Source organism: Papio anubis, chromosome 6 (genome assembly GCF_008728515.1).
Source record: "Papio anubis isolate 15944 chromosome 6, Panubis1.0, whole genome shotgun sequence".
In the NCBI taxonomy this organism is placed as follows: Eukaryota; Metazoa; Chordata; class Mammalia; order Primates; family Cercopithecidae; genus Papio; species Papio anubis.
In genome coordinates this window covers 31777169-31801998 of record NC_044981.1, presented here as the reverse complement: position 1 = coordinate 31801998, position 24830 = coordinate 31777169, and the positions used below count along the sequence as shown (strand labels likewise).

Below are 24830 nucleotides of genomic sequence, written 5' to 3'. Positions count from 1 at the left end.
TGTGGCACATGGAAGTTGTGTTTGTGAAACCTCTGCTGACCGAGAAAAGGTCTTTAGCTTTCTTTGTGGCATTCAAGCGGTTTGTACTGCCCACTATCATCAACTTATCCTATCACATTGTAATAGCTTGTCTATCTTTGGTAATACCTGTGAACCCTTTGAGGGCAGTGTATTAATCAGGGTCTAGCATAGTGCTTTGTACTGAATGTTTGTAGAACAACCATCCAAACATACAGAATACAGGAAGTTGGGGAATATTATAAAGATCATGTGAACCAGTCAGGTGCAGTGGCTCAGGCCTGTAATCCCAGCACTTTGGGCAGCTAAGGCAGAAGTATCACTTGAGCTCAGGAGTTCAAGACCAGCCTGGGCAACATGGTGAGACTTTGTCTCTAAAATAATAATAATAGACTGGGTGCAGTGGCTCAGGCCTGTAATCGCAGCACTTTGGGAGGCCCAGGTGGGCAGATCACCTGAGGTCTGGAGTTCAAGACCAGCCTGGCCAACATGGTGAAACCCTGTCTCTCCTAAAAATACAAAATTAGCCAGGCGTGGTGGCACACACCTGTAGTCCCAGCTACTTGGGAGGCTTAGGCAGGAGAATCGCTTGAACCCAGGAGGCAGAGGTTGCAGTGAGCCAAGATCATATCACTGTACTCCAGCCTAGGCGACAGAGCAAAATTCCAGCTCAAAACGTAAATAAATAATAATAAAAAGATAATATGTGCCAACCTCTTCTAAAAAGGAAAACAAAACCAGTTAGGTGGTCCACACCACCCTACCAAAAAAAGTGCTAGTTTAGATTTTAAAAGGTAAGGCAGAACAGGCGCAATAGCTTACGCCTGTAATCCCAGCATTTTGGGAGGCTGAGGCGGGCGGATCATGAGGTCAGGAGATCGAGACCATCCTGCCTAACCCGGTGAAACCCCATCTCTACTAAAAATACAAAAAAATTAGCCAGGCGTGGTGGCGGGTGCCTGTAACCCCAGCTACTCAGGAGGCTGAGGCAGGACAATCGCTTGGACACGGGAGGCAGAGGTTGCAGTGAGCCCGCGATTGTGCCACTGCACTCCAGCCTGGGGGACAGAGTGAGACTCTGCCTCAAAAAAAAAAAAAAAAAAAGTAAGGCAACCTACTCAAGGTTATCAGGTAACAGGTTAGGGCCCAAGTCCAGAAGAGTGTTCTTGGCACCAGTGTGAAACCATCCCATTCCTTCCCCATCAACATAACCTAGCCACCTAGGGAACACATCCAAGGCTCTGCAGCTCCGTTCTCACTCTCTCTCCCACACAAATTACTCAATCCAGTCCACTATCAGTTTAGGTTTCAGGGCACAGTTTATTCAAAAATATTAAGTAACTGCAAGTCCCACACCCAATTCCAATATCTATCCCCTCCGTATCTCCACAGAGGGGCTGTCTATCATATGTGGGTGGGATGGGAAAGGAAGAGGTATGGTCCTATTATGCAAGTTACTTGCCAGCCTTCAGCTTGTGCTGTCCCAAACCTGAGTCCCTCTGACGAAGGCAACTTGTTCAGAGAGCAGTGGTGCCACCCTGAGAGCACTTTAGGACAGTGCCATCTCCTGAGATCACTAGTCACATTCCAGTCATTGTGACCAATATATGAGTTACCAGTGGTGGTCAAAGGTAGACCAGAGGCACAGGCTGTTGAGGGAATACCCTCTATTAAAGAAGGTTCTAAGAATGAAACATGGAATGCTCAACTTGTTAAAGTGCTCAACTACAACATTAAAAAAGTGTTGGAAAGGTGTCTACTGGTGAGAAAGCAAGGTACAATCTGAGGGGCTCCTGGAAAGATACAATTTTAAAAGTACACAAAAGGAATTCTGCTTAAATCATTCCAGCAATGAGAGAGAAAAAAGTTTAGAGCTTAGCCTCTGAATTACTCAAGCTCTAAATCAAATGTATCCGTAGGTGGAGACCAACTCCTTTAATTCCTTATGGAGACGGAATAAAACATTTACCACTGTCTTTTGCTCTAATTCTTCTCTCACTAAATAATTGAAAATCTGGTTTCCTTAATGGACATCACCACTACAAAAATGTCCACCATGGGCAAGTGATCAACTTAAGTATGAATGGCCTATAAACCGCTTTCCTGCAGGGTTGGCTAGCCAAAACCTGGAGTGGGATGAGAAATTTGAGTTTCCACATCTGCCAGGCTGAGAGGCCCATATCTAAGAACAAGAGGTCCATAATGTATCAATGTATCTATTCTCTTGGCATGATTACATGATCCATGACTGGTGTGCCATGGTAGTGAGGGAAAAGTACCCATCAGCAGCAGTGGTTATTTCATTCTAGAAGCTAGTATATAGCCTCAGCAGTCACTTGTAAGTCCAGTGGGCAGTGGCCCAGCCCTGGCCCTTGCACAGGTCCCGGTGGCGGAGAAAACAGGCATGGACTCGGAAACGACGGCCACAGTGGGGACAGGCATGCAGGGCTCCAGCATGGGTCTTCATGTGCTCTGTCAGATGGTGCTTCAGCTTGAAGCGCTTGTTGCAGATGCCACAGCCAAAAGGCCGAAGGCTGAAGGTCAGCATGATGTGCCGGTCACGCTTTGGCTTCACTGCAAACCGCTTCCCACACAGGCAACCAAAGCGTTTTCCATCTGCAGGGGGTGTCCCCCCTAGCTTCACAGGCCCATGCACAGCCTGGCCTGCTCCCCCAGGTCCTCCTCCCCCTGACAGGATTTCATTCCCATGAAGATCCACTGGTTTCCAGGATGGACCCCCTCCCCCAGATGTTGGCCCTGCCCCTGAAGGCAACAAGAACCCTAGCTCCCCATTCCCTTCAGTGTCCCCTCCAGAAAACACTTTGGTTTCCTCCTTTGCTCCTCCAGGCTGAGTTCCACTTCCTGGTATCTCCTCCTTAGGCTCGAAGGGTTCCTGCTTAATGTAGAAGATTTTAGGGGGCAGTGCAGTAGGAGGGGCAGGAAGCTCAACTGGTGCACTCTCACCCTCTGGAAGCTTTCGGGGAGTAGCAGTCACGGGCAGTGGGTGGGGTCCATGAGGACGGGGAAAAACCCCTGATACTCTCTGGGGCTGAGGAGTCTGAGAGAGTGTGGCTGACCCCTGGTCCTCATCATCATCTTCCTCCTCCTCCTCCTCTTCTTCTTCTACCTGAATTTGCAGCACTTCTCCCAGTTCACTTCCCTCCCCTCCCACAGGGCTCTCAGTGGAAGCAGGGCTTTCAGTGGAAGCAGAGGACTGTACTGGGGTCTGGAAAGGCGAAGAGCGAATGCACCAGCCTCCTGTAGAGGATGTAGTGGAAAGAAGGGCATGGTAGGAGTTTGCTCCACGGGCTGAAATTCCACCACCTGAAGTTTCTAATTCTCTAAGAATCTCTGAGCACTGATCTACTACTTGCCACATTTGAAGGCCACTGGCCACAAGGAGATGAGCAGGAAGAGCATCCAGTGGTAGGCGGAGACGCCCTGAATAAATAAGCTGGAGCAGCCCTTCGAAGGCATCGGCTTCAATGACACTCGGCAGAGTGAGACGAGGTGCATCCCCCAGAAGCAGCTTGTCATGGAAGTAAGGAGAGGCAGCAGCCAACACTGCTTTATGAGCCCTAAGTTCCCGGCCCTGCACCAGGAGGGACACATCACAGAACTTTCCCTCTAGCCTGTGGCGGTTCAGAGATTCCAGTAGCGATGAGCTATGCTGCGGGAACTCGATCTGTATTGTCCGTGGGGCTGGGTTGCAGGTCGGGGAGGCGGGTACGGGCGGCAAAGGCGTTGGGGTTTCCATGGCCTCCTCGAAGGTGAGAAGAATTGGGAAGAGGAGAGGGGCCTGGGGGTAGACTCCACGCGGGATGAAGGCTGCAGAGGAAAAAGATGGAGGTCACAGAAGCCCTGGATAAAGGGAGCCACATCTCTTCAAACAACCCCCTCCCCCCACGAGCAATAACTGGAAACTTTTAAGTCAGTGGCGGTTTCTGCAAATCAGTCCAGCACACCAAGAAAGCAAAAACAAACAAACCACCACCACCACCAAACACCAACCGGGGTTGTAACTTCCAGCCCCTGTGGAAGATGCGAAGGAGGTCCTTCAGCCACGAGCCTGTCTTCACCTGCCCAGAACAGCTCCTGCCCCGCCGCTCCGTTCCGCCTCACAGTGCCCACAGAGGCCTGCTCCCGGGAAACCGCGGTCACCCAGACACCGGGAGTCCCGGCCCGGCTGTCCTTCCCGCCGACACGCCCCCGCCGTTACACACGCGGCGCTGCCCTCGCAGCTACAGTGCCGCTACAGCTCGGTCCCAGGCCGGAAGCCGCCGCCTCCCCGCCGGACGCCGTCGCAAAGTGCGGCGGGCGGAGCTAGAGGCGTAGCCAATCGAGGAAGGGCAGCCTACAAGCCTCGTGTTGACTGGCTACCGCAGACGAGGAGGGCGGTGCTAGTAGGAGGGCGCTGGCCCAGGGTGCCAGCGTATCGGGCGTCCGGGGTACCTGCCGAAGTCCTCGCCGCTACAGAGAACCGAGAGCCAGGTCCCAGGAGAGAACAGCCCGGTCGGAGGGGGCGGGCCGTCAGCCGCCCCGGAAAGCTGCGTTTCCCGGTGATTAAGTGTAGCACCCGCCCCCGGTAGGTCCTGAGAGGGGCAAGATTAGTTGGGCACTTACCGTGTGGGCCTGGCACTTGCCCACATCACCTTGTGTCCTCCCACCGGCCCTGCGAGGATGGGGGTTGCCGTCCTCAGTTTCCAGGCGGGGGAAACGGGCTGGAAGCGTCACTCAGTTAATAGTAGTGGACCTGGGACTGGAACTCAGATTTGCTAAGGAACTAGGCAGGTTCTTTCCTCTATTCTGCATAGGAGCATTTTAACCAGCAATTAAAGAAACCTTACTTCTAGGTGATTTTTAAAAGAGATAAATGTGGATATATACATGAATTCTTTTATCAGATAACGCCGCTGTTCCTGGCCTCAGACTAAGTGACACAGTGGTGAGGGGAGGGAGAGACTGGAGAAGTTTGGCCAGTGCAGAACTCCTGCTCTAAAATATAAAAACTCTCATTGGGAGGGGAGAGTGACATTTTATGAGGAGAGTGTGGCATCAGGTGGGGATGTACGGTTTTCCTCTCAGGCTGTCAGCTTCCTTTCAGAAAGCAGATCTTACCACCGTACAGGTCTGCCTGGAGAGCCCTGCCTAAGAAAGTCGGCACAGCGATAAAAGAACAATCTCCGTTTATTAAACATGTTTTTTTCTGTTTCACCACACACTCCAGAAAAAAAGGAAATGGGGCTGGGAGTGGAGAAAAGGGGACAGCGAGGGGGGGATAGATAAGGCTGGGAGTGGGGTGGGGAGGGAGAACGAGAAAACAAAATAAAACAGGTAGGAAGAGCATCTCCCTACCCTTAAGGTAGGGGGGGGGGAGGGAAGGGGGGGGGGGGGGGGGGGGGGGGGGCCAGGAAGCTCTGTACAGAAGGGTTGCCCCCAGCCCACACACACACACCCCGGATATGTACAGTACAAACCCCAGATAATTACAACAGCCAAAGAAGAGAGAAGGAAGGTTGGGGAGGGTCCAGGGCTAGGGCCTGAGGTGGGGAAAGGGCACAGGGATAAAATTTCACATATTTACAACTTTTATATAAGTATAAATTTGGCCCCGGCTGGGTGTATGTGTAGGGGGATGGGACTGAAGGGAAACTGTCCATACAAAAGAAAGAGTAGAGTCTAGGAGAGTCTCAATACCAAACGCAAAAGGATGAAGGGGGCAAGGCTGGGTAGGGGACAGCAGTCAGGGAAGAGGGGGTGCCAAGGAGGGGCTTCTCCCCTCCCATGGCCTACCCACCCCAAACCCCATCCATCCTACCTCCCCTATCCCGCCAGAGAACTATGTACAGAGAAACACCGAAAAATTGTAGAGCTGGCGGGAGGGAGGGAGGTGGAAGGAGATTGGGAGGGGGAGGATGAGAGGGAAGCCCAGCCCCGTCCTACCTCCCCCAGGGGACAGAGTCATGGAAGGGGGCCCCCCAACACCCCTCCTCCAACACAGGTCCCCCCACCCCGGGGGAGAGAGACATGGCTTTTCCTAGAGTAAGTTCCCCCCTCCCCCTGGGAGTAGAGACCAAGAAGAGAGAAGGGAGCGGCAGGGGGGGCTGTGTGTCAGAGTAGGACAGATCAACTAGCCTGTCCTCCCAACATACACACCCTCCTAAACCCTGACCCCTCACCCTAACCTCAATTCCACCCCACCCAACACACTGGGGGAGGGGGGGGGCATAAGCCCCCTCACCCCGCTCTGGGACCAGCCGAGAGCAGATCAGGTGTGGGGAGAAGGGGAGACAACTCCCATTCCCCCCTTGCCGCCCCCTCCCTGCCCCGGTGGCCCCCTCCACCCCATCTGGGTTCTGGGTGGGGAGGGAGTAAATTTAAGAGGGGTAGGAGGAGGAGTTTGTGCGTGCTGAGCCCCCCCAGACGCTCCTGAGAAATCAAGGGGTAATAGGGCCCCCTCACCTGGGGTCCCCTCCCCATAACAAGGGGGGCAGGGGAGGCCAAAATGGGGCGGTGGAGGGGAGTTAGATTGTCAGCTCTGGTTACTGCTAAAAAAATCACCCTGAAGTTGAAAGTTTGGAGGTGCCACACCCCCAGGGTGGGGGTGAGGGTCTGTCCCCCAGTGCTCAGGGGAACGATGAGGCAGAGGATGGGGATAGCACCCCGGAGTGAAGGGGTCTGTGTGGGGTAGGCGGTGTCCTGGGGCAAGGGTCCCTGGGGGTCAAAGAGAGGGCAGCACCCCAATGGGAAGGAAAAGGGGGCGGCTGAGGGTCCCCGCTCTCCCTCCTGGAAATGGTGCAGTGGGGGGGGGGGGGGCAATCAGTGTGCCTCCCAGGGAGGCATTCGGGGAGGCAATCCCGCTGTTCCTCGGTGATGTCCAGTCCTGGTGGTTGGTGCTGTTACAGGGTGGGGTGCACAGGAAAGGAAGAGAAGGTCTGTGATGCTGGGTGGGCTAGTGGTCTGCGGTGTTTCGGAACTCGCCGTTCTCCGTAATCTGCAGCCGGGGTGGGGGTGGTGGGGCTGGGGGGGCCAGGCCGTTCCACGGTGGGGCCAGCGTCACACGCGGGTTTGTTGGACCCAAGGGGGGAAGCTGCCTCTCCTGCAAGACACCAAAAAGGAGAGCGCGGACTTATTGAGACGCTTCAAGGGGGCCTGGATGCCAGTCCCCTAGCAGTGGCCTCCCCTATAGCCAGCCCACACCACAAGCCATGGACCACCTCCTCCTCCCAGGACAGTCCCCACCATCCTCCTATTTTGTTTCTCACCTGCAGTAGAAGTTAACGTCCTCTGGGATCAGAGAGAAGAGAATCTCACCCCTAGACTCCTAACAGGGGCCTTCAAGCCTTTAACCCAGAGTGTCACACCAGGAAACCAGATCAAAGCAGGAAGTTCCCACCGCACCCCCAACCTAACCCTTCTCTGGCTTCACCTAGGTATATTCCTGCCCATTCCACCCTCCTCCTCTTGAAACCCCCTCCCACCCATCCCCAATCCTAGGTGGGGAACTTCATGTTAAGGAATAAGGGGAGGCAGTACAGCAAAACCTCATTAATCCAAACCCCTGTGGATTTGGAATTTCTTCGTAATTTGAACAAAAACTGAGCTTGAGTTTTCCTTTATCTGTGAAGAAAAGGTGTACTAAGCAAATTAGTGGTGGAAATATGTCTGTAGGAGGGGATATTTAACCCATACCAGAAAACAGACTTTTGAATCATATCTATTCATTAATGCATGCTCCCTGAGGAGTGGAAAAAGCCTTGTTCATCGAGTTCTACTTACTGTATATATTTTGAAGACATGCATTTCATTAAATAGACACTGTCATTCAGTTTTGTCACTTATTCACAGTGGCCATCTTCTCAAATATAACATTCCAAATTAGAGAGAGGTTTAACTGTACTGGGGGGAGAGGAAGGGGATTCAGGGAAGTGATACGGGAAGGGAAAAATCTTATGGGAGGGCTGCCCCTCTCTCTCACAATTATGGCAGAAATGACTAGGAGCTTCTGCAGACACAGCATGCCCCAATCTCTGCATCCCTGGGAAGCAGAAGCCGGCTTTATTCTTTTCCACCCCCATCTTCTTTTCAGTCCTTCTCCCTGGGCTCCCAATTAGAGGGTGAGGGGTACCAGACCCAACTCCTACCCCTGGTCCTACTCTCATCACCTCCTGTAGCTGCTGGACCAACTCCTGGTTCCTGCCCTTAGTTCTGTTCCTCTGCTGGGAGAAAAGAAAGCCATCTGAATTTCCCTACACTTCTGGTTGGGAAATTCACTTCCTTCTCTCTTCTTTGGCTGTTGTAATTATCTGGGGTTTGTACTGTACATATCCGGGTGTGTGTGGGGGGAGTGCTGGGGGCAACACTTGGCTTTTTAAAATTCAGGCTCAGAACTAATTTTTAATTAATGGCTGAGTTGCAGAGGGACCAATATCTACCACAAGTGGTTTATAACAAATATCCAAATTATTACTTGGGCTACATGGCATTTAGGCTTGGCAATACAGCTATGTCTGACCTTAAGATACAAAACCTTCCAAGTAAAAGCTTCTATGTAAGCTCTCCCTTCCATCCTAGGATTAAGGAGCTAACCTCTCAGGTTGCCCAAACCCCAGCCTTGGGAATGAGATACCCAGCAAAACTGCCTTCTTAGCTTGCTGGGTATCTCACACATTTTCTGCAAGTCAGTGAGAGGAAATCACTTATGGTAGGGTATCCTGAGTATGGCGGGAGAGCAGGAAAGGAACCCCCATATTCTATTCCCTGTTTGTCTGCTGGTGACAGCACATAAGCATGCCCCGGACACCCCCATAGACCCAAATTTAGAAAGTGGATAAATTAGGGTGCCATTATCCATTTTACAAAAGAATTCACTGCAGGAGTCCTTTAAATGGCAAAGTCCCCTGGTGCCTTTTAGCATGTGTTTATAGATCACCAGCTACTTTGACAGAGAGGCTGGGCAGACAGAGTTAAAATTACAGTGTAAGGAGCCACTGCCCACTACAGCTCAATCCCAAAGAAAATCGCATCTCAGAAATAATGTCTGTAGCTGACAGGTTCTCATTTACTGGCTTTTTAGGTAGGGTTATGTGTCCGGCAAGGCCACTCAATGGCAGGAGAGGGGGAGTGAGTGGCATCAGCAACCTGGGGATGTGAGCTCTGAGAGTACGTTCTTTACCATGCTGTTCCTGGCACCTCTGCCTGGGAATCAACATGCCTACTGAGCCCACGATCTGATCTAGGAGGATGTCTCTCCCCATTTCTAAACTCCCAGGCCACATGGTCAAGTCCATGTCCTAACATCTGCCTGAGGTTCCTTTCTTGCTCCTTCTTGTTCCACCCACCGTGCCTAATGTCAGGACATCTCAATAGCATTTTTTCCAGGGTATCCCAAGTCTCCCTGAGTTAATTACCCACTCCTAATTCCCACCCAACGGGGGCCAATATGAGCTCCAGATGCCTTCTGCCTCACAGATGTGAGGAGGAGGAAGAGAGAGAATCAGGTGAGGAGTGGAAAGGAGGGTAGAGAACCAATGTTAGGGAAGGAAGAGGAAAACCCAACCTACCTGCTGCAGTCAGCACAGCCCCTATAGCCAAGGTCCTCCAACCCATCATCGCCTCCACCCCATTAACAAACCCACCCCCAGCCCCTAAGGACACTCTGGTGAAATGGGGGGTGACAGACATACACTGGAGAGGTAGAGGAAGAGGAGGGCTTAGAGTCAGGAGGAGGCTGGGAGGGGGTAGGTTTTGCAGGGAAGTGGATGTGACCTGTGAATGTGCTGGGCCCATCTAGGGCCCAACTCTTGGTGTTGCTAAGGTATTGTTGGACAGTTCTGGGAAGCAGCAGCAAATGCTGTCTTTGGGTGGTGTCTTGGGAGATGGGTCTGTACAGGAGGTGTCGGAGGGCTGGAGTCTGTGGAGGTTCTCTGGGTGTGGAGGGCAGCAGTGAGAGGGGAGAGGCTCCAGAGGTGTTGGAGGGAGTGGGCTTCATGACCAACCTGCAGTGGTCCGGAGTCACCTCCCCCTGTGTCCTCCGCCCGTGGCCAAAGCGGAACCAGGAGAATTACCTGATGAGGAGCTGCAGTGGGAGAGAGTGGGGTCATGGGGTCAGGAGCCTTGGTGGGGGCATGGCAGGCAGGGGGAGCCTAGCAGTCAGAGCAGAGGAAAGAGGAGTATGGGTAGGAAAATGAGCAGAATTTTGGGAAAGCAAGGGGTAAGGGTGCAGAAGGGAGGTCCTAGAAGCTGGCTTTTGAGAAGAGAGGCTGGGCAGCAGGCAGCTGGGAAGGTGTGAGGGCCAGAGTGGGAGGGAGGCCGGAGGGAGGCCAAAGGGAGCCTGGACTTAAATTCTGAGGGAAAAGGGAGGTTACAGGATGGAAGGCCTTCAAGATCTGAAGAGTCAGGAAGAGGAAGCTATGCAGGAGCTGCCAAGGAGACAGGAAAATTGGGGAGCCAAGAGAACAGAGGTGATGGGGTCCCCAAGTTTTCAGGGTACCGGCCAGGGCCTAGGGAAACTACAGATCATACTGCCCTGTGCTCTATTCCAGAAAATAGCAGCTTCTAGCCCTCTGGCCCAAGAGCTCAGAGGAAGCTGAACAACATGCGTTGAATAGGAGTGGGCAAAGAAGGGGCAGGGGTTCACGGAACTAGGTGGGGTCTAGGGGCAGAAAGACCAAGGTTCTGGTAGAGAAGGTCCCGAGATGCAGACAGGAGTGGGAAGACTGGATGGGAAGGCACAGGAGTTGGGCTGACGCTGCTAGGAGTGACAAAGGCACAGACGATGGAATGAAGATGGGGTCACTAGGGGGCTGCCAGGAGCAGCCAGTGGACAAACTGCAGACTATGAGAGACAGATGGTGATGGGGCTGGGTGGCTGGTGTAGTGAGTGCACGAAAGACAGTGGGATGGATGGGGATGGGACACAGAGAAGATAAATGACATTGTAATTTCCACCTGAGCGTCGAGCAGCCTCTTCTTGGGTTCTGGCAGCGGCTCAGCCATGGCGGGGTGGTCCCGGCGCAGCTCCTCCTCCACCAGCATCAGCCTGAAGGGACGGGCTTCAGTGGGGTTAGTGGCGGGCACAGGCTCAGAGCCTGCCCATGGAACCCCACAGCTCTCTGGAAAAGCCTCAGGCATCCTTATCCCTCAGAATCAGAGTCCCTCCATTGCCATGACACAAGACTCCCTGTTACTCAGGATCATGCTCTCCACCTTCCTCCCAGGAACCCTTACACCTCCCTGCTAAGGCAGCTTTCTGTGCCTCAAAGACTTCTACCATCCAGACACCTCCAGGCCTCCATCTTCCCAATCAGGACAGTAGTGCCCCTTCCCCAGACCTTCCATGGCTGAGGACCTGGCTTCTGCATCCCCCATGTCACCTCACTGTGAAGATCCTCAAAGTGATTTCTCATAAAGGATATCAATTAGAGCAGTGGTTTTAAAAAAATATTTCAAGAAGTCCTTTTCTTCTAATTAAATCTTATATAAAATACATTTAGAATGGATCAAAATAGAGGTGGCTCTGGTTGGAGTGGGGCCCAGGGGCACCCCCCTCCCCGCAACCCCACCACTCTGAAGGTAATTGACCTCTTTGCTGAGGATACCCTCTTTGGAGCCCAGGGCTTGCTGGAGCAGCTGAAAACATACACAGGCTAAAAGACCCTTTCTACAGAACACCTTTCCAAGGCTAGAGAGGGAGGGTCTGCCCAGGAAGGGCAGGGGCTACTCTGGCTAGGGAGCCCTGCTTAGGTTTGGGGTGAACATCACAGGTTAAGTTGAGAATAACCAGTGGGGAGTCCTGGCCTAGGGTGAATGCAAATGCAGTGATGGTTGGACAGGAACAGGTACATTTTCCAAGGGCTTCTGAAGCTACTCTATCAGAAGAGAGGTCAGGGTTTAGTAAAGGGATATTTAATGCACTAAGCAGGTTGCGGTTTCTCTCCATCTGGTGATAGTGGGTGGGTGGCTTCCCGGGGAGGAGAGTGGTGGGCTCTCCTGGTGGGCTCCTGAGTTTGGGATGGGAGTCAGTAGTCGCTCGCCCACTTGCTTTCTTCAGCCTCAAGCTCTCCCTCACAACCCCCTCCCCAGGCCGCCCCTCACCTGCCAATGATGCTCTTGATCTGCGAATCTTTCTCTGCCTGCTGCTGCCTTAGCCTCTTCTCACTCTGCTCCAGTCGGGCCTGATACTGCATCAGGATTTTGCTGGTCTGTTCTTCCTGGGACAGCAGCCTCCGCTCATACTCTTCTAGCTTCCGGTTGGACATGTGCAGCCGCTCTTTCAGTGAGTGAATCTCCTCCTCGTACTCCTTCACCTGCCCGCCGGGCACACGACCCCGCACTGTGAGGGGCGCCCCACCCCAAGCCCACCACCCAGCCTCCATCCCTGTCTGCCGAGCACAGCCACTGCATGGTAAGGGACATCCCGCTGCCTTCCCCAACCCCTTCCCTGCCTGTGGATCATATCCACACACCTGCTTTTGAGAAGAACCTGCCATGGTGCTGAGGCTCCCTCAAAATAGAGCAAGGTCACAGACTCCCACACCCTGAGGTCTATGTATGGCACTTCATGAAGACCCACACAGAAACCTAGACTCACAAGCACACCTTGAGTAACTGTGCTCAGAAATTAAAAATAGGGTGACTCTTCAGCCCTAAGCCAGGCCCCAGAACACATGCTGGAGACACAGGAAGAAAAGGCAATTGATGGGGGAAAGGCAGGTGTTGTCCTCCATGTGACCCTCTCCTTGGCTCTGTCAAGGAGCCAAGGATAGGGGGTCTACAAGTGAATTCTAGACTGAGAATCTAGGAATTCCAGAGCTGGAAGAGTTCAGAAGAGTCATTTTATCTGCCCTATTGGCTCTAGAGTTTACAGCTGTGCTGTCTAATGTAAGAGCCACCAGCCCACATGTAGTTATTTAAAATTTAGGCCAGGCACGGTGGCTCAACACTTGGAATCCCAGCACTTTGGGAGGCTGAAGCATGTAGATTACTTGAGCTCACAAGTTCTAGACCAGCCTGGGCAACGTGGCAAAACCCCGTCTCTACAAAAAAAAGAAAAAAAAAGAAAAGAAAAAAAAGAAAAACCAGCCGGGCATGGTAGCACAACCCTGTAGTCCTAGCTACTCAGGGGGCTGAGGTGGGAGGATGCCTTGAGCCCAGGAGGCAGAGGTTGCAGCAAGCCACATTTGCACCACTGCACTCCAGCCTGGGTGACAGAGCAAAACCCTGTCTAAAAAAAATTACAAAATTAAAATTAAATAGAGCTAAAAATTCAGTTCCTGAATCACAACTAGCCACATGTGAACAGTACAGATTACAGAACATTTCATCACTGCAGAAAGTTATATTGGATAGTGCTAGTCTACAGCCTTTCTCAACAAGGTTTCCTCATCTGAAGCACAGAACAGAAAAAAAAAATGATTCAAAAGACTATTTCCTCATTCTCTGAAGAGGATACAGACATGTATCACCAACCCTTCTACATGCAGAGGAGAGATGTGAATTAACTTCCTACGGTGGCTGCGTTTGGGCTAATATTAGGGCTTAATTCTCATTAAATTTGCTGGTCAAGCCCATTTGAGTCAGTCCCCACATTTCCTATGCTCAAAAACCACTTCCCCATGTTAGGGTCATATGTTGTTTATATATGACCTAATCCTGCAGCCACCCTCTTCCTCAGGCCCTAGGAGCAACAGCTTCCTCAAGTAACTTTCTGCTAAGTTATCTGTGTGTGCCCCAGAGCTCTTGGTGCCCCTTGCCCTCAGCCTCCACCAAGTGAGGGTCCGGATGGCCTTTTCACACATGACCGATACATACTACTTTACCACATGCATCCTCTGCCCACTGAGTAACTTATGCCCATGGGACAGTGACTGGGTAGGCCAGACATCACTTGTAATATAACTGCATCCTCCTCCATCCCCACCCAATTTATTAGCTCCTACTGCCAGTAAAGTAACATTTCCTTTCCTAAGCAGTCACAGGAGCCAGGGCTTATGTTCCTCCTGGGGAAGAATATGGAGGTAAGCCTAAAATAGATGATCCCCAGATAGTCTACGATATATATATAACCTACAAAATAGAGTTGAAAGTGACTTTTAACAACTGTGTGTATCTGGTCTCCCCAGATGGACTGAAGGCTTCTCAAGAGGTAATCACGTCTTTGACTTTTCTTTCTACCATAACTACCTGACCCTGGAGGTTTCCCTTGGAAGTGACTAGAGATCTCCCCTGTGGGTAAAAGGAAACATTGGGGCTTGGAGCTGGTAGAGCCCACCATACCCTATCCAGCCGGCTCTCATCCATCGATTTTGAGTACTCCTTGAGCTTGTACTCTTCCCGCTCGATGTGGGCACTCTCGATGTCAGCCGACAGGTGAGGCATATTGGAGACCCAGGCCACTGTCCGCTCAGAGGCTGGCATTGTGGGGTTCAATGTGGACGGTGTCTGAGAATGCTGGGACAAGGCACAGTGAGGGCGAACAGAGAAAGGAAAAGTAGGAAAAAGCAGGGTACATTTAGAGGGCAACAGCACAGCCAAAGGAGATGACAGTCCCAGTCCTATTGCCCTGCTGTAGCCTTTATCACCTCTGAATGCCAGAGATGTGAGTTGAATGCCAGAGAATTTCTCCTGTTACTGTTCTGATTCAGGATCTGATTTTTATGCCTCCAAGCCCCCAACTGGCCCTATTCCAGTAACCCCCACACTACTTATGGATTAATCCCCTCTGGAATGAGAGTGCTAAGAGGGTTCAGTGCCATATCCTTAGTGCCTGGCATAGCACATGGCACATAGCAGGCCCTCTATACACATTTAATGGCCAAAAGGAGGCAAGAAGATTGTAACTTCAGGCCACAGACTCTGTTCCAACCCCACCCCTCCAATCTCCTTCTTCCCTCCCTGTCGTGACCCAGCCCGCCTTCCTCCTGCCTTCACCTACCTGCTTGGTGATGGAGGGCTTCAGCCCCCCACCCCCTCCGCCACCGCTGCCCCCGCTGCCCCCAATGCTGCCCTCCTTGCTGAGGCTCTGTTGCCGTGGACGGGCGGGGCCATAACTTGGCTCTGGGGACTGCAATAGATTCCCGCTGGATGGCCGGGGTTTCTGGGCTGCGCTGACTGTCAACTGCTGAGACTTGCCCCTCTGCAATGGAGGTGGCTGGCCCCCGCCACCCCCACCGCTGCCCCCACCGCTCCCACCTCCAGGCCCTGAGGGGGCTGGCCTCTGGGGACCAATGGTGATCTGGGGAGGGGACAGCATGTGCTGCAGGTTGTCCTGGAGTGAAAGCTGCCGACGGGTGAAGTCAGTGCCAGAGGGTCCAAACTCATCACTGTAGCTGTGGCTATGAAGGATGGAGGCAGCAGGGGGCTTGGGGACCCCAGAAGAGAGGTCCTCACTCTTGCTATAGCCATGGAATGGGGCAAAGGTGTCCCCAGGGGGCTCTCCACCTCGGTGGTGGTGATGGTGGTGGTGGTGGTGATGGGAGGAAGGTGGGCCATGGCCACTGCCCCCGCCATGGCCGCCTGGGGGACCTGGCCCATCAGCAGCCATGTGGAAGAGAGGGTTCTGGAAGGAGAGGGGTATTCGCAGTTGCTGGGCAGGGACACCGTCTGTGGTGACACCCATCTGGCTGAGGCGCATGCCAGCTGCCGTGATGGATGAGCCACTCCCCTGGGAGAGGCGTCCAGCAGGCGCAGGCCGTAGCCCCAAGGCTGCTGTCAGCGAGGCCTGGCTTGAGTGCAGCAGGTCCCCTACGGCTGCCAGGTTCGAAACACTGCTGCTGTTGAGGCGGCCACCAGGCCCATCGCCCTGTAAGTCCAGCATGGACACACTCTTGTTGACACTCAGCATCTTCTGCTCTGGCTCTGTGATGTCCGAGCTGCTCGTGCAGTATGCTGGTGAGGAACGGGCCAGGGGTGGACGGCTTACATAGAACAGGTCTTTACCCCCACCAGGCGGTGGTGGGGGTGGCTTTTCCTTGGTTGGGGAGGGGAGGCGAGCCATGTCCATAGAGCTGTCAGAAAGGAAGGGGGCACACAAGCAGAAGGTAAGGTTGGGGCTCCTAGCAATTGAGCCTTGCTGTGGTCTGGCATAGGCCTTGGGGTGAAAAGTGGGACCCAGAGGGAAGGGCTGAGAGCTAGCAGTGGCAGCCCTGAAGAGGGAAGGCAGGGAGGATGGGAGGGGACAGGTGGGTAAAGGGAAAGGACAGGGCCCCTCCGGGAAGGGGGTGAGGCCTAGAGGAGGGGAGATGGGGGCAGCAAGAGAAGGAATGGGGACAGGGCTGGGCAGATATGGAGGAGATGAGGTCCATGGAGGAGGAGAGGAATAGGGCGAAGGCCAGTGGAGCAGGAGAGGGAACAGACAGGAGAGGAGAGGAGGGCGGGGGAGGGGAGAGCCCCTCACCTGTTGAGGCCTCGAGCCATGAAGGACTGAAGGTCGATGGAGCTGGAGAGAGATGGAAAGAGGGGCGAGCACAGACAGAGAAGGAGAAAGATGTGGACAAATGAAAGGAGAGGCGGGAATGGTGGCATGGGTATGGTGTCATGGAGGAAGACACGGGCAGAGGAACAAGCAGGGCCATCATCAACATAATGAGCAGCAAATGAGGCACGGGCACCACCCATGGGAATTGAGGCTGGGACTCTGGAGCAGGCTGCAGGCCCTACTAGGCTTCTGCTGCCACTGCTCTAAGTGCTGGATCATGGGGAGGTCTGTGAGGTTTTGGTTGGGGGCTAGGGGAAGTGCTTATTCACTAGCTATTACTGAGATGTTTGAATATTTTGACACATAGCTGACATGACGTGCTGGCTGAACCTCAGCCTGGGGACAAGCATAGGCAAGCAGAGGGACAGCAAATCAGAGCTTGCAGCAGGGATGCTCTAGGCTTACAACTAAGCCGTGAGTTGGTGAAGCCTCAGCCCTCTTCCTAAAGCTCCACATCTCTCACTCCCTCAGGCTGTAAAGGGCTCTCAGCCTACCACTGACTATACCTGTCTCCTTACCAGTCTTCCCTGAGAACTTGGTGCTTTTTCCTTTTTTTCAAGCCCTAGAGAGATGCGTGTGGGGCCCAATGAGGAGTATTTAGAACAGGAGAAGGGCTCCTAGGGCATAGGCCTGGCTGTCCCAGGGTGCTCACCTGTTGAGGTCCCGCATCATGTAGCCCTGCATCTCAGCCGATGGCCCCCGCAGTACCACGGGCTGAGGCCGGGGCCGCTCACTCTGGCGGCTTGGCTGCCTTTGGATGTTGGGGTTCCTCAGAGCTGTGCTGATGTCATTGAGGAGCCGGGGCAGTGGGCCCAGCTTCAGGAGGGCTTCCTGGAAGGGTGAGGCTGTTACCTGGGGGCTCAGTGCCCAGCTCTAAGAGGGCCTCTGAGGGTACAGGTGGAGGGAGTCTGAGCTGGGATGGTAGTGGTGACACCTCGGGGAACAAGGGGAGAAAAAAAATCTTCAAAGGGTAGTTTCTTAGGCTCCAGGAACCTCTGGAGTCATGTGGGGATAGGGCAAAGAGGGGATCTGCTGACCTTGCTGAGCTGGGGCAGCACCTCCCAGAGCAGGGCATGCAGTGTGGAGAGCTCTCGGCCCAAGTCGATGTAACCCTCAAAGCTACTGCTGTTGGTTAGCGTGTCCAGGTTGGAGATCTCATACAAGAACTGCTGCATGGAACCCCATTCCAGCTCCAGAAACTCATTCATGAAGCCCAGAAAGTCCTCCTTTGAGGTAAACCTAGCCAAGAATCCAGAAGATAAAGGTCACAGACACACACACAGAGAAGGTGTCATAGCCTCCCCATCTCAGGATCTCTGGGGACTCAGGAGACCCTTCTTGCCCACCCCCAGCCCTGCCACGCCCTGCCCTGCCCCCTCCTGAAGCTTCCCTCACTTGGAAAAGTTGGCCAGGTTCTGGATGACCTTGGCAATGAGGGTGAGGGTGCGTGAGGTCTGCTCATCTGGGTACTCCTGCATAAGCCCAAAGAGACTGGGCGACATAATCGCTGGGCAGAGGAAGCGCAGGAAGAGCGAGGCGCTGATAAGCCTGTCTGCGATGTCCTCCCGGCCTCGCTCTGCGCAGCGCAGCCGCCACGAAGCAAACACCTCCTTCAGCTCCCTCGGGAACACGCTGGGGGGAAGGGGCGGGGAGACAGAGAGAGAGAGAGAGAAAGAGAGAGACCGGGACTGAGCCCCAGAGACCCTCAGCTTCCAGGGAACATGCTGAGGGGGGTGGTAGGAGGTGAGGGTGTGGAAACAGAGGTGAGAGAGACAGGGAAGGAGGGACCGCAGGAGCAAGATGGGAGGCTGCTTGAAGAAGGGGGCCATGGCAGAGGGAACAGACAGATTAGGGAGAGAGAAATGGAGGGGGAGAGAAGGTGAGGGGAGAGACACATGGGAGAGAGATGGAGGGGTGTGGGAGAGAGACAAGGAGAGGAGGAGAAGAAAAACAGACACCAGGGAGAGACAGAGATGGGAGAGAGATGGAGGGTCACTTGAGGTACAGGGAGCTCGGACCCCCCAACTCTTCTGGATTCCAGGGAAATGGGGATGGAGGTGCCCCAGGCATGATCCCCAGTCCCTGGAATGGCTCAGAGCTCACTCCCCCCACCTCCCAGATCCACTTCAATGTCCCACTGACACCTTAAACTCGACTGGTGTAAAGCAGAGCTCACCACCGCCCCCACACCTCCAACTGGCTCCTCCTCCTGACTTTCCTGGTTGTCAATGAGGCCACAGGTCTCCCAATCACCAGCCTCATGGCCTCTTGAGTCATCCGTGACTCCCCGCAGATATGCTCCCTCTTTTCCAATAAGCTGACAATTCCTACTGATCCTTTCCTCAGAGGGTCCTTCCAGTAGCTCCTTCCTAACTCTGTCACTGTTCTGATTCAGGATCTGACTTTCATGCCTCCCAACCCCCAGCTGGCTCTACTCCAGTCATCCCCATACACCCCTCTATTCTACTGCATATAGTCTACTTATGGATTAATCTTTTTTTTTTTTTTTTTTTGAGACAGAGTTTCACTCTTGTTGCCCAAGCTGGAGTGCAATGGCGTGATCTTGGCTCACCGCAACCTCCGCCTCCTGGGTTCAATCGATTCTCCTGCCTTAGCCTCCCAAGTAGCTGGGACTACAGGCATGCACCACCACATCCAGCTAATTTTATATTTTTAGTAGAGACAGTGTTTCTCCATGTTGGTCAGGCTGGTCTTGAACTCCTGACCTCAAGTGCTCTGCCCACCTCGGCCTCCCAAAGTGCTGGGATTACAGGCATGAGCCAGCGTGCCCAGCCTATGGATTAATCTTCTAAATCATAATACTTCTGATACCTTTAATGGCATCCCAAGGCCTACCAATGACCTCAGACTCCTTGAGGCCTTCCAGTTTCTAAAGCTAATCTTCCTGCCCAGACATCTCTCCCACCACTCCCCATCATGAGGCACATGCTCCACTAAACCTGATGTAATTGCTACTAAGCTACTCTAATGTCCCCTGATAACTCCTGGGCCTTTTCACCATCACACATGTGCCTTTCTCACAGCTTTCTTCTGAAATGTCTTTCTTGCCAACTATGTCCACATATCAGAACCTAAACCAGTCTTCAAAGCCTACCCAATGGGGCACCTCTTCCCCGCTTATCTCAATTAAAGCTCTGCCTTCTCTCTGACCTTCTATCACACAGAGGTGGGGGGACCCTTACTCAGAACTTACACACCATTATGACTCTGTGGCTTTTTTTTTTCTAATTTGTCCCCACTCATTCTGGTGGAGGCCCTCTGAGGGCAGGGACCACGCCTCTTTCACCTGTTTGCTCTATAGTGCCTAGAACAATGCTTTGCCCATAAATGGTTCTCAGTCCTCTTTGAGGATGGACAGATAGATGAACAGATGAACACATAATTCCCCCGACCCTGGCCCCCCAGCCCAGCGTTCCCAGTCTCACCAGTGGGAGTTGACCACCTTGCACAGGGCCAACTCACAGCACATTCGCAGGTTGGCCTGGTGCTCTGCCAAACTGGACGCTGTGCACTTGATAGGGTCTACCTCGCAGTTTTCCTCAGACTCATACAGAGCACGGATGAACTCTCCTGGGGGGTGGCGGCACAAGAGGGTGTGGTCACACTTTTCAAGGGCAGGGAAGGGGGTGGCCAAGGTTGGGGAAATTTCAGAATCAGGTGTTGGAGGCTGGAGTCCTAGGACTCTGGGTTAGGAAGTATCAAGCTGTGGAAGGGTGGACTTGGGATCTGGGGTGGACATCTGGCAGGTTTGGGAAGAAGAGGGCCTAAGTGTGGGCCATACCAATGGCATCCTTGAGGTATTTCTGACCAATCAGTCTCATATACTCTTCTATGGCTTTAGTGGCGAGCGTGTTCTCGCGGAATATGAGGTGCTCCCGTTCCATGAACCGGTCTACCTCAGACATGGCCATGTCTGAAAGGAAGTCCTGAGGCCCAGGAAAATCCAAGTGTCAGCCTCTGCACAACCCAATCTCGTGAATTTGCCCTGTCCTCACTAACCCCCAAGCAAGTGCCCATTCCCAAGTCACCTTTCCCTGAGGGCACAACACTCACCTTGGCCTTGCCTGTACTCTGCAGGATGTGAACTAGTGCACTGGCAACCTCCTCCTTGCCTTTGACATTCAGGGCAGGCTCCAAGACTGCACACAGCATCCGATAATGGTTGGTGACATACTCTGCAAACTCTTTATATAGCTCCATGGGCAAGATGCTCATTGTCTGGTAACGTGCTTTCAGCCGCACAGCCGGGCAACCTCCTTTGCCCTTGCCCCCTGAGCCGCCCCCCGAACCTCCTCCCCCTCCCGAGCCCATGCCCCCAGATCCCCCACTGCCTGTTGGCAGGGTTACAGGGTACCACTGCTCTGTGAAGTGGCGCCCAGCCAGGGTGGCCACTGGCACAGTCACCAGGCCGACATAGCCCGCCTTGTCCTTCTTGCGCTTTTTGTCTGAGTCACGGTACAGATGCAGCCGCAGGGCACGGACAGCCGGCAGGTTGTTAAACTCGAAGTGCTCGCCCCAGAAGACGGTGTCCCCTGAGGCAGAGCGGGGCTTGGAGGTGGTGCGTGCATACAGCATGTCATCTAGGCAGAGCTCGCAGTAGTACCGCTTCTTGGGGGGCAGCTCTCGGGCCTCTATGATCCACAGCTTTAGCACATTGTCTACCCGGCGGCTGTTGTCCTGGCATGGTGGGGTGGGCACGATGTTAAAAGGGGAAGGGACAGAGAGACACCAAAAGAGGAGAGACAGTAAGAAAGTGGGATACAGACAGCAATCATAGGTGAGACGGTGTACTGGGTTGAACAGTATCCCACCAAAACTCATGTCTACCCTGAGCCTGTGAATGTGATCTTATTCGGAAACAGGATCCCTGCAAATGTAATCAAATTAAGAAGAGGCCAGGCATGGTATCTTATTCCTGTAATCCCAGCACTTTGGGAGGCTGAGGTGGTGGATCGCCTGAGGTCAGGAGTTCGAGCCAGCCTGGCCAACATAGTGAAACCCTGTCTCTAATAAAAATACAAAAAAAATTAGCTGGGCATAGTGGCACGTGCCTGTAATCCCAGCTACTCGGGAGGCTGAGGTAGGAGAATCACTTGAACCTGGGAGGCGGAGGTTGCAGTGAGCTGAGCTCATGCCATTGCACTCCAGCCTGGGAAACAAGAGCGAAATTCCATCTCAAAAAAAAAAAAAGGCCATACTGAATTAGAGTTGACTCTTAATCCACCTTATAAAAATTGATGTCTTTATATGGAGAGGGAGATTTGGAGACATAGAGATACAGGATACAGAGACACACAAAAGGAAGCCAGCTACATGAAGATGGAGGCAGAAATTAGACATATGCAGTTACAAGCCCAGGAATGCCAAGGACTGCTGGCAACCTCCAGAAGCTAGGAAGAGGCAAGGAAGGATTCCCTGCTACAGCATCAAAAGGAGCATGGCCCTGCTGATACCTTGCTTTTGGACTTCCAGTCTCCTGAACTGTGTGAAAGAATAAATTTCTGTTGTTTAATGTAACCAAGTTTGTAGCAGTTTGTTATAGCAGCCCCAGGAAACTACTCCAGAAGCGTAGTTCATACACTAGACAACACAAACAGTATTGGAAAGAGTTTTAAAGCTGGAATAACAAGCCAAAAATATTAACGTAGAATTTAAAGGGAACTGGAAAGTCCTGCAGAGACTATCAGAAATTGTGAAAAAAGAATTGTATATAGAATGGGTAAAGCTTGGCCAGGTGTGGTGGCTTATGCCTGTAATCCTAGCACTTTGGGTGGCTGAGGCAGGCAGACAACTTGAGGTCAGGAGTTTGAGACTAGCCTGGCCAACATGGTGAAATCTTGTCTCTGCTAAAAATACAAAAATTAGTCAGGTGTGGTGGTGCATGCCTGTAATCCCAGCTACTGGGGAGGCTGAGGCACAGGTATTGCTTAAACCTGGGAGGCAGAGGTTGTAGTGAGCCAAGATCACACCACTGCACTCCAGCCTGGGTGACAGAGTAAGACTCAGTCTCAAAAAAAAAAAAAAAAAAAAAAAAAAAAGAATGAGTAAGGCTTGACAGTTGGTATAAGGGCCTGGGGGGATACAATTGAGCACAAGCTAATGGGAAGGCTCAGGTGATATTGCAGTGTGTGGAAAAAGAACATGGTGTTTGTACTCTGCATAGGTCAGATCATGTCAGCATCTTGGGTTGAGTTCTTTAAGGACATCAAGACACAAGAGTTCCCCCCAGAGGAGGGTGACTACGACTGTAAGCTTGCTAGAAACTGGGATACAGAGAATAGCTGACAGAACTGAAAGCATGAAGTTTTGGGAAGAACACAGACTCATAGAATTTATGTGCCAAAGGGAACTTAGAGATCATTTAATCCAACCCTAAGACAGTTCCCTCTGTCTTAGAGAGGAAACCAAGGTACAGAGACTTGGCTAAGTGTATTTTATGTGTCCTGCGGGGTTTTAGTGAAGCATTCCTGCCTGCAGGGAAGCTAGACTAAAGGATTTCCAGAGCCCCGTCAACTCTGTAAGTCTACGACTTATATGGCAGGGAAAGAGATCGTAAGGCAGGGTAGCAGTACAGAAAGTACAGAAAGAGAAAAGAAATGGGGGACTCAGAATAATGGGGGTCTCCCCCTTCTTGTCCAGGTACCCTGTACTTCAATCCTCTCCTTCTCCAAGCCTCTCCTCCTTTAACTCACTTTCCTCCCTAGGCCCCCAACTTTCCATGTTGGCGCAACCTTTGCCCTGCATAGGTTATGTCCCCTTTATTCCCCAATACCTTGTTGGGCTTTACTGCCCGCTGCAGATTCTCAATCCATTTGTCTCTTTCGGCTGCAGACCGACAGGCAAAGCATTTTGTTCCTGATGAAGTTGTTACCTAGAAAGGAGTGTGGAGTTGAGGGAAAGGGCTACAGAGGGAAGGAGACTCTGCTACTTTCTCTTCCTCCCTGGCCTATCCTCCTTTCTTCCAGTCCCAGAAGTTTGTTTCCTTGATGTCCCCACCTGTGCCACTTTCTCTAGACCTATCTGCCCCCCACCTTCCATTGCCCCTTTCCTTTGGCCCTCCCCAGCCCACTAGACCCAGTACCTCAAAACAGAACTCCTGGCCCAGGATGGAGCTGTGCACTGGCTTGATAATGGAATCTTCATCCAAGTTGAGCTCCAATGCCTCAGCTGCACTGCTAGGACTCAGCAAGGACTCATGAGAGTGCGACTCCTTAAAGCTTTGCATCAGCCGGGCCCTGGCAAGCAGGAGGTTCAGGAGAGGAGGGGATCAGGGCCCCCCACTCTTTTTTTTTTTTTTTTTTTTTTGAGACAGAGTCTTGCTCTGTTGCCCAGGCTGGAGTACAGTGGTGTGATCTCGGCTCGCTGCAACTTCTGCCTCCTGGGCTCAAGCGATTCTCCTGCCTCAGTACACCCAGCTAATTGTTTTTCTTTTTCTTTCTTTTTTTTTTTTTTTTTTTTGTATTTTTAGTTGAGACACGGTTTCACCCTGTTGGTCAGGCTGGTCTTAAACTCCTGACCTCACGTGATTCAGCCTTCCAAAGTGCTGGGATTACAGGCATGAGCCACCACGCCCGGCCCCACTACTCTTCTTAGACACATAGGGATCCTGCACCATCAGTCTGTTCCAGGATGGAGACTTGGAGAGAAGGCTCCCTGAACACCCTTCCCAGACAGGCACTGAAAGAAACCCTGCCTATCTCAGGAAGGACATGAGGGATGTGAGAGAAATGAGAATCCTTTAAGGAACTCCCCTGCTCCAGCTGGGCCTGGTGGCTCACGCCTGTAATCCCAACACTTTCAAAGGCCGAGGTGGGAGGGTCACTTGAGCCCAGAAGTTCGAGACCAGTCTGGGCAACACAGTGAGACCCTATCTCTATTTTTAAAAAAAGGAAAAAAAAAAAGAAACTCCAACCATCTCACACCTAAGGGATTGTGAGGAATGGGGATACCTAGAAATATCTCAACCCAGAAATGGACCATGGCAGAAAAGAAAAAAAAAAGGAGAGAACAAAGTGGGCCTGGGGCACTTCTAGGTAGTACCTCCAGGTAACCCCAGAAACCAGAGCCTCAGTATAAAGGAAAAAGTGGAAGTAAAGAAGTGAAGGCACAGAGAAGAGATATGTCTAGCCTGGGCCTGGCACACAGCTAGTGCCTAATAAACATTTAATGATTCAAAGAATGAATGAACATAGCATAAGAGGACAAGTTTTAGCAGAACCAGGGGAAAGAGTGAGGGAAAAGCATATGAAATAGGAGAAAGCTGAGGGCAAAAAAGAGCTGAATGAGGATAAAAGACAGAATATGGGGACTAGGG

The 24830-nt window shown here is 52.4% G+C and overlaps 2 protein-coding genes across 19 annotated transcripts in view; both read right to left on the bottom strand.

Moving 5' to 3' along the window:
* Positions 1-1318: 1318 nt before the first annotated feature.
* On the bottom strand, positions 1319-4650 carry ZBTB9 (zinc finger and BTB domain containing 9). 2 transcript variants are annotated; one of them, XM_009204929.4, is made up of 2 exons: positions 4030-4650; positions 1319-3846 (listed from the first exon to the last, which is right to left on the bottom strand). In XM_009204929.4, the coding sequence occupies exon 2, from the start codon at positions 3773-3775 to the stop codon at positions 2351-2353; it is 1425 nt and encodes a 474-aa protein (XP_009203193.1). In that variant the 5' UTR covers positions 3776-3846; positions 4030-4650; the 3' UTR covers positions 1319-2350. The 2 variants fall into 2 exon arrangements, with proteins under 2 accessions (XP_009203193.1, XP_003897502.1); XM_003897453.5 differs by having other exon boundaries at positions 4098-4650.
* A 537-nt stretch (positions 4651-5187) lies between these two features.
* Positions 5188-24830, bottom strand: part of SYNGAP1 (synaptic Ras GTPase activating protein 1) — a 35427-nt gene continuing 15784 nt past the window's right edge. For 9 of the 17 annotated variants that reach the window (XM_031667037.1, XM_031667038.1, XM_031667031.1 and 6 more), the window contains 13 exons: positions 23598-23751; positions 23289-23387; positions 20570-21193; positions 20298-20442; positions 19942-20086; positions 17891-18127; positions 17533-17734; positions 17148-17326; positions 16415-16456; positions 14954-16025; positions 14296-14469; positions 12115-12326; positions 10103-11059 (listed from right to left, as the gene is read on the bottom strand). In XM_031667037.1, coding sequence (XP_031522897.1) covers positions 10816-11059; positions 12115-12326; positions 14296-14469; positions 14954-16025; positions 16415-16456; positions 17148-17326; positions 17533-17734; positions 17891-18127; positions 19942-20086; positions 20298-20442; positions 20570-21193; positions 23289-23387; positions 23598-23751 — 3529 coding nt within the window. In that variant the 3' untranslated portion in view covers positions 10103-10815. The other 8 variants (XR_004184263.1, XR_004184264.1, XR_004184261.1 and 5 more) reach the window with 8 other exon arrangements.